The sequence below is a fragment of the Nematolebias whitei genome, chromosome 17, assembly GCF_014905685.2.
Source record: "Nematolebias whitei isolate Nwh7 chromosome 17, NemWhi1, whole genome shotgun sequence".
NCBI lineage: Eukaryota > Metazoa > Chordata > Actinopteri > Cyprinodontiformes > Rivulidae > Nematolebias > Nematolebias whitei.
This window is the reverse complement of record NC_056514.1, coordinates 40,250,936-40,259,496: the sequence shown is the minus strand read 5'-3', so window position 1 is coordinate 40,259,496 and position 8,561 is coordinate 40,250,936. Positions and strand designations below refer to the sequence as shown.

Genomic DNA, 8,561 nt, shown 5'->3' with positions numbered 1-8,561 from the left:
AGTTAGTTACTTAAAGTTAGTTGATTAAAGTTAGTTAATTAAAGTTAGATGATTAAAGTTAGATGATTAAAGTTTGTTAATTAAAGTTAGTTAAAGTTAGTTGAAGTTAATTGGTTAAAGTTCGTTAATTAAAGTTCGTAATTAAAGTTAGTTAAAGTTAGTTGATTAAAGTTAATTAAAGTTTTTTGAAGTTAGTGTCGCTCTGGGTTTTAAATTGTCATTCGTTGAACCTTTATTTGGACAGGTTAGTCTCATCGAGGACTCGTCTACAAGAAAGACCTGATTTAGACAAAGAACAGAAGAGCAACAAACAATAATAGACAGTCGTGTGAAAAACATATAAAATGAAAAGTAAACTGAGGAGATTAAATCAAAACGAGACAAAAACTTCTACAGTATAAAGTGATGTAAAACAGTAAAAAATAGCAGGGGGGGTCTCAAATCGTTTGCAGGGGTTCTCAGTTGCCTCTCGTGAGTCTGCAGAGTCTTGAAGCTCGAGTTCTGCAGATGTTCTCGGGTTTGAAGGGTTCCAGACTTCGTGTTCCAGCTTCTTCCACTCACGTTCAGGGCCAGTCTGGGCTGGTTTTAGACCTCGTGTTTTTCCAGTCAGGTCTGGTTGAACAAGCGTTGCTGAGCGCTCTTTGTTTGGGACATTTCAGACGAGCCAACAGGAAGAAATGTTTCCTCGTGGTGCGATCAGGTAAAGAAAGATGCTACTATGAGACGTTCAGGGCCGTTGAGGAGGAGAACAACTTTGACCGATAGTTGTAATTTGGATGAACCTTTACAATCACACAAATCTTGAGACTGAACAGGGAACGTGTGAGTTTCACCGACCTTCGTTCATGTCTGTTCAGTGGACTACACCAGGAAGGCTACCTGATTGAAGCAAGTCTCTCGGTTGACGACGGCTCCTTCAGTCGAGGTTGTCACCTGACATACCGGTTTGGTGTAAAGCAAAGAAATAAAGAAGTTTTGGAATTGGCCACAAGATTTCTTGAAATCCCACCAGATCCAATCAATAAAGGTAAAGTCTAAGACTTGACGTGACCAACATTAGTCCTGCTTTGTTCCAGTCCACTCCTAATCACAAACCCGCTTGTGCTTTCTCCAGAACTTCATCTTTATGAAGGATTCATCTGCCACCGGGATGTCCAAACGTTTCTTAAGACCAGCCTTCACAAAGTTGGACTGAGGAGGTCCACAGCTGAGGAGATTTCAGACGCTTGGCAGACCGCAGCAACGGTTCTGCTGAACAGAATCTTCCAGAAATGGACTCCATCAGACAAACAGAGCACTGACAGCCTTTGTCAGAACTTGATGCATTTTATTTGGAGCTTCGGTTCTGCCCCAAACAGGATGAGTTACCCGGACCACTCCCGGCCTCTCATGGTCAAGGTTGGTTCTGTGAGACCTGCTAAAGTCTGCTTTACTTTCCCTCCAGCGGTCCACCAGTAATAAACGTTTATCTGCAGGTGTCAGAGCTGATTTCAGAGACTTTGGTTCAGATCTTAAGAGGAGCACCAAGGGAGAAAGTCCCAGGCAGCTGCAGGAACACCAGTCCGCTGGTTCTGGGTCTGTCTGTCTTTATGGTCACCAGATTCTGTAACATCAACCTCGGAGTTAAAGGCTGGGCTGACCTGTGTCTCCTGGTGTCCTCAAAGACCGCGATGGACAAGAAGAACCAGGAGCAGTTGTCTGCGTCTTTCCCTAACCCACAACAGTAAGTTTTCTCGCAGTTTGTGCATCACTTGTGTTTCTTTTTGTGTTGTGGCTTCATTTTCACAACTTCCTAAAATCTGAACCACCTGAAGAAATGTCAGAACCTGCGTTTACCGTGTCCTCTTATCAAAGACGATCTGTTCCTCAGCACCGTGTTGGGTCTGATCAACCTCTGCGTCCAGTTTATGGTGGTGGAGCTGGTCCTGCTCCTTCCTCTGCTCTTCAGGCTCAGGCAGCCTGGAGCCGATGCCACAAAACTGGGTCCGACTGTCGAGGAGGAAAACTGGTCCGCGCTCAACGGCGTCCCATTCGTCAGATTTAGAGAGCAGCTGCAGGTCCACCAGGACAAAAGAAGGTGAGTCTGAAAGCTGCGTTCATGTTTTGACTTCCGTTGAACAGATTTATAACAAACTCGCCTTCTGTTTGCAGGAAGCTGCTCGCAATCATCCAGAAACACTTAGCAGCCGCTGAAGAGACGCCTCTGCTCCTGCAGAGCTGGTCGTCTCTGATCGCTTCTGATGACCTGTGTGCGTATTCGGACCTGACCGGAGCCGCTTCAGAACACCTGATCCAGAGTCTGCTGTACAGACTCCGCAGGTGTGCAGAGGAAACGGATCTTAAGGACAGCATAATAAAGGTAAAGAGAAGCGAGCAGCCGTAATACTTCTGATAAAACTTTGTGTTTTTAATCTTTGCTGTGTCTGCAGTTTGTTCAGAACGCTTTGAGCCACATCCTGCTGAAGGTGGAGCGAGACAAGGACAGGTACAGGACGAGAACTCACTGCTGAAATCTACTGGACAAGCTAAAACCAAAAGTGACAACACTAGCTAAAGGCACCTCAAAGAGAGCTGAAAAATACCAGTAGCTAAAGGGTGGCTACATACTAAACATATCAAAAATGTTAGCTAGAAGCTAAAGCCAAAAGGTTAGTTGAAGTTACAGTAGCTAAAGAGTAGCTAAGAGTAACAAAACACTAGCTCAAAGTAGCAAAAGGCTAGTTATATGCTAAAGTAGCAGAAGAGTAGCTAAAACTATTACCGTAAATGCTAGCAAGAAACTAAAAGTAGCAAAAAGCTGTCTAAAAGCTATAAGTAGTGGAACAATAGCTAAATATGAGCTAAAAGCGAGTTTTGAATCAGCGTTTTTCTTCACGCTGCGGCTGATTTTCTGGTTTTAACTTGGTGTTTTCAGAATGATCGAGTCAGGAAACGTGCAGCCAGTGTTCCTGAGCAGCATCAGCGTGGTGAGGACCGTCTGCAGGATCGCTCGGGTCGTCCCGTGGTACCACGCAGTGGTCCTGTCCTACCAGCTGCTGCTGAAGATGGCAGACATCATGGAAGTGAAGCTAAGAAGGGAGGTAAGAATCAACACGTCTCCTTCGGTGTCCTAAGCAGCTGCGCCGTTAGCTAATAGTTTCTGTTTTAGTCCAAAGAGGAAGAGTTTGAGCCGTTGAAGCAGAAGCTCCTGCAGGAGGTGTCAGCCGCGCAGCAGAGGATCAGCGAGTGGAGAGACGACCTGCTGCAGAAACCTCTCATGACCGACAAAAAGCTCAGCTACCCAAAGGAAGTCCAGGTATGCAGCAGGCGGCGCTTCTTAAAAATATTTAATTAAAAGGTAAAAGGGGCTCGCGGTGGTGACCCCTGGAGAGAGACAACAAGCCTTTAGCTAGTGTTCTTCTACTTTTAGCTTTTGGCTCATGCTTTGCTCCATTTACCTAGAATATGGCTCATTTTTGCTAGTGCTTTGGTGCTTTTAGTTTAAGGCTAGCATTTTAGCTTTTAGCAAGCGTTTAGTTAAATTTAGCTTTTGGCTAATTTTAACTAGTATTTTGGAACTTTTAGCTTTTGTCTCGTGTCCCTATTATTTACAGTTAGTGTTTTTTTATTGTTTGTTTATAGTTTATTATATAAAAGTAGATATTTTATAAAAAGCCTCCAGGTCCGGAAAGTGATGCCAATTCAGAAATGTGTTAAATTTGCCGTCTCCGCTGTGGCCAGCTGGGGAGGATCGTGATACTTTCTAAAATAATCCAGATTGAACTGAAGCCTGTGAAAAGAAAACTTTTAACTTTTTGACTTTAGTAAAGTTTTATGGTCTTTGCTGAAAGCTGCACATTTATCTTTTATGCTGTTATTAACAAAGAAAAGGCTAAAGGGTGTAAAATAATAATAAATGTGTTTATTTATGTTCCTCTGCAAAGTTCAAACAGTTTCTACTAATCGACACTTGTTAAACTGACATTTGTCTTCCTAAGAATTATTTGTAGTTGACTGAATGTAATCATGAAATTAAACGATCATGTTTTTGTTGTCAGCTGTGGGATTCGCTGCTGAAAGCTGAATGCTCCTCTGAAGATGTCTCCTCCTGCTGGAAGGCGAGCCTGAAGAAAGACCTGAAGAAGAGGATATCTAAGGTCAGTGAGATCCTCTTGGTCCTTTCGAGTCGCTCCAGGTCCAGACTCAGACCTGCTCCGATGGTTGACGTCCTCCTTTGACCAACCTGAGGTTTTGTTTGTTTGCAGCTCAGTGATGAAGATAAAGTTTTGCTCTGCTGCCTGGACTCGACTTCAGCAGCTGTGAGGGAAAGTCACGATGACGTACAGGCCTGTTTCCATGAAGCGTTTTACGTGGCCATCAAGACGATCTGCCAGGTTCCTCTAAATACACAAGCTGTATCATTATTATTATTATTATTATTATCATTATTATCATTATCATTGTTGTTATTATTATTATTATTATTATTGGACCAATTTTAGTTTTGCAACCGTAGAATTTTAAACCGCCTGATCCAGTTCTTCAGACGTTTAGCAGTTGATCTCATCTTCTGAAAAATCTTTGAAGAGCCACCGTTGCTGCCTTAAAGCAGTAAATTCACAAACACGTGTGGATGCTGTTAACAGTTACAGATTCATGCATTTTTATTTGTGTTGTAACAAAACCTGCTGATATATACTTTAGGATGACGCATGTTCACTGATGGCAGAAGAAGGAATAAAACGGTCCCGTCTCACGTTTGTCTGTTCGTAGAGAGGAGAGGAGGGAGACCTGATGCGAGCGCTCGGCTCGAGGATCAAAGATCTTCCGGTTGTTTTCACGTCGGCTGTTGTGGTCGAGTCTGCAGCACGGTTCAGAGACAACGTGGTGGTCCAGCTGCTGGATCCACAGTCCGCCTTGAACTTCCTGCTCTCCAACCGTTGGTCATTTATTCATTTATATCAAACTCCAGTGTGAACGCGGATCCAACACTTTTTATTCTTCTGTGCCGTTGTTTTCAGTTACGTCTTCAAACTACTTACGGTGCATCGAAATGTTCAGCTCAGTCAGGAAGAGTGTTTTATAATGTTAGGTTTTTTTACAACAGTGATACTTTTATAATATTTAACTTTAATTAAAGTAAAATTCTCATAGACACTGTCAGTCCCCTCAAACATTTTGTATACTTTTAAAATTGTTGTCTTCTTATGCTACTTTTAGCTACCATTTTGTTACATTTAGCTATTGTTTAGCTAATTTTAGCTTTAAGCTACTGTTGCACCATTGCTACCTTTAGCTACAATTTTGTTAAATTTAGCTTCTGTTTTGCCCATTTTGGCCTTACCATCTGTTTTTCTTATTCTAGTTACTATTTTACTCTTTTTTTTCATTCAACCTTTATTTAAACAGGTTCGTCTCATTGAGCTTCAGGGACTCGTTTACAAGAGACACCTGAATTTTAGCTTAACCTAAATGCCTTAAAGTTTAAAGATTGCCAACTTCAGCATCTCTTTCTATTATCAGCTACTGTTTTGCTAATTTTAGCACGAGTTTTACTGATCTTAACTACCAGTTTGCTGCATGTAGCTTGAGCATGTGTTTTGCTGCTTCTAGCTTCTGTTCAGCTTAATTTTTCTTTCACATCTGTTTTGACGTTTTAGCTGCTGTTGGGCTAATTATAGCTTTAGCATTTGTTTGTAATTTTAGCCTCTGTTTTAGCCATTGTAGCTGTTAGCTTCTGCCCTGCTGCTTTCACTGCTCAGAGTTGTACAGTATTTCCTAACGTGTCACTGAAGTGAGTGTTTTTTGTCTCAGGTGACTGGAGGTCCATCCAGGTGGACGACACTGCAGGACAGGTGGTCCACAGCTGCGTGGAGGCTGTTAAATCTCTCGTTGTGTCTCTGCTTGAAGGAAACGTGTCCCTTGGACACCTGCAGATCTGCCTGAAATACCAAGAGCAGTTTAAGAGACTGTACCTGCAGTGTACGAACCCTCTGCTGTGAATAATTTAAATAAAACTTTAACACGAGCTCTGAATTAACAGCTGCTTCGTTTCTCTCGCAGACAAGAAGAACACAAAGTCGGTCGTCGTTCCTGTCGATGCAGAGGTGATTCTGACTCAGAGAGACACGGATCTGAAGTCTTTCCTTCACCGCAAACAGGAAATCAACACACTGATCAAGATGATGGCAAAAGTTACAGAGAGCATCACAGGTGGGCGGAGCTAAAAATGATGACGCGCTCTGTTATCCTCCTCATTATTATCGCCCGCTGCCAAAAGGCGAAATGCGAGCGATAATGTTTTTACTTGTGTCTGCATGAACGCGTGGGGTTGCTTTTGTCTGCCTGTTAGCAAAATATCTCCTGACCCATTGGATGGATTTAAATAAAACTCAGAAAATAATTACTGGATAAACGTCCACAGCTGCTTATTTTTTAGAGACGACCAAGTTCAAGATGGCCACCACAGCTAACCGACCCTAGCCCACACAAAATGGCTTTAACTCAGTCAATTTTATGGATAATGAGCTAAAATGAGATGTTTTCATACCTAAGAGTTGTTCACAACACATACTCCAAATGAAAATACTTTTAATTAGTGTTTTGCTTCTTTTAGGTAACTCTTTGCTGTTTTTGAACAACATTTGACTACTTTTAATCTGACGCAGTCCTTTACTCCTTTTAATTTTAGCTCATCTTTGGAAACTTGTGGACAACCTTTAGCTATTCTTGGTTTTTAGCTAGTGTTTTGATAGTTTTAGCTGGAGTTCAGCGCTCAGCATTGACACTGTTTATTTCTCTTAACTGAAATGATTTGCATCATGTTTTCATGGCTCAACAGTTCCTGAGATGTCGACTCTTGAGGAGCAGCACAGTGCGGACCTCCATGCTGTGAGCCTGAGCCGACTGGTGCTGGTTCAGTCCTTCAGTGCAGACGGGAAGCTGCAGAAGACTGGTCCTCCACAGGTCATCTGGTATAAAACCAGCATAAATGTCCTCAAAATGTCCTGTGAGATGCACAAACTGCATCACAGCAACCTGATTCTGTCCTCGTGGGTAAAACACTCAGCATCTTTAGCGTCAATGAGGCTTCCCGCCCCACCCCCTGTCCAGGTGAGCCTCGCACAGATCTGCGAGAACATCTGGAACCCCGTGCTGAAGGAGTTCCTCCAGCTTGGCGTCAGCATTGCCGAGGCGAATGTCACGCTGGAGGAGCTCGATCGGGTGTTGGTGGAATCTGGTGACCGGGGTGACGGCACGCTGCTGAGGAATGAGCTGAATCTCGTGTTGGAGATGGTTTCTGCAGCTGCAGAGGTTACCCCTGAGGAGAACTGTGTGGACTCGAGGCTGGCTCAGATCCAGAAGTACCGCCAGCTTCACGAGGCAGCGGCTGCAGCCAGAGCCGTGCTGAGCATCGCAGACAAGATGAAGCTGACCGGAAACTTCTCCGCTATCGACCCCCTCAGACAACTGGTAATACCCTGACCTTCTGACCTCAGTGGCTTTCTAGTTCTCTGTGGTTAAAAATCCTAAATGGACCGTTCTGAACAGACAAACTTGACCAAACCTACTTGATAAAGTTTGATTATTTATTTATTTTACCGAAGATAGAAACAGGTTGTGATTTAAGTTTGGTCTTGAGTGTAAGAGTTCATCTTTCCATCCCGTGCCGTCAGATGTTAAGGTGTTTGTTCCTGTGACTGTTCAACAGGATGAAGGCTCCTTTAAGCAGCGGCTCCTGCGGTCGCTCACTGACGACCTGTTTGATGCCAGGCAGCAGCTCTCCACCGTCAGCAGGCGGCACACCGCATGTCTGGAAGAGTTTCTGAAGAGCCACTCTCTGGTCCGCTGGGTCAAAGACAACCTTAAAAGTAGGAATTTAGCATTTATTAATGTACATGATCTTGTAGAAGGTCCCCGTCAGCTCACCGCTCTGTTCCGCTAACAGCTATGAGCGATGTGAAGGTTTATGTCGACCTTGCGTCGATATCTGCCGGAGAGAACGACGCGGAGATCGACCAGGTGGCCTGCTTCCACGATTCAGTGACGGGCTACGCTCCGCTGCTCTACTCCCTCTCCCCTCAGGCGGGCTTCAAGGACTTCATGAAATGTGCTCAGCAGGTGTGGGACGCCCAGAGCAGAGACGAGAGGCTCCCTGACAAGCTGGTAATCATTGCACTGTTCTGTGCAAAAGTCTTGAGTCATTCAAGATTAAACTTTATTTGTCACATCCACAGTCATACAATGATGACAACACATTATTATTATTATTATTATTATTATTATCATTATCATTATCATTATTATTATTATTATTAATAATAAAGTAAGCTACTACTTATACTACTTGTAATAATACAAAGTTTGTTTTCTCAGTCATCCAGGTATATAACAACAAAAAAGGTTGAATCATGTCATCTGGACTTCGTTTTTTTGTTAAAAAGAAACGTTTCGCCCCTCATCCAAGAGGCTTCGTCAGTCTGAGGCCTAGCCATCTGGTATTACCCAGAAGCCACCCTGACTCTTGTGTTTCAAGCCTGCCTCAGATACCCCTGAAGTCTGGCCTTTTCACTAATGGTTAG

General features: G+C 43.4%; 1 protein-coding gene across 1 annotated transcript in view; it reads left to right on the top strand.

Annotated features, from left to right (window-relative positions):
- The window catches only part of rnf213b (ring finger protein 213b), a 40,539-nt gene that overhangs the window by 2,680 nt on the left and 29,298 nt on the right, over positions 1–8,561 (top strand). The window contains exons 4-19 of the mRNA XM_037691677.1: positions 858–1,027; positions 1,115–1,398; positions 1,476–1,723; positions 1,871–2,077; positions 2,152–2,359; positions 2,430–2,485; positions 2,915–3,080; positions 3,149–3,295; positions 4,038–4,136; positions 4,245–4,373; positions 4,753–4,918; positions 5,794–5,961; positions 6,043–6,192; positions 6,821–7,452; positions 7,691–7,850; positions 7,928–8,145. Coding sequence (XP_037547605.1) covers positions 858–1,027; positions 1,115–1,398; positions 1,476–1,723; positions 1,871–2,077; positions 2,152–2,359; positions 2,430–2,485; positions 2,915–3,080; positions 3,149–3,295; positions 4,038–4,136; positions 4,245–4,373; positions 4,753–4,918; positions 5,794–5,961; positions 6,043–6,192; positions 6,821–7,452; positions 7,691–7,850; positions 7,928–8,145 — 3,208 coding nt within the window. The remainder of the gene's footprint in view (positions 1–857; positions 1,028–1,114; positions 1,399–1,475; positions 1,724–1,870; positions 2,078–2,151; positions 2,360–2,429; positions 2,486–2,914; positions 3,081–3,148; positions 3,296–4,037; positions 4,137–4,244; positions 4,374–4,752; positions 4,919–5,793; positions 5,962–6,042; positions 6,193–6,820; positions 7,453–7,690; positions 7,851–7,927; positions 8,146–8,561) is intronic.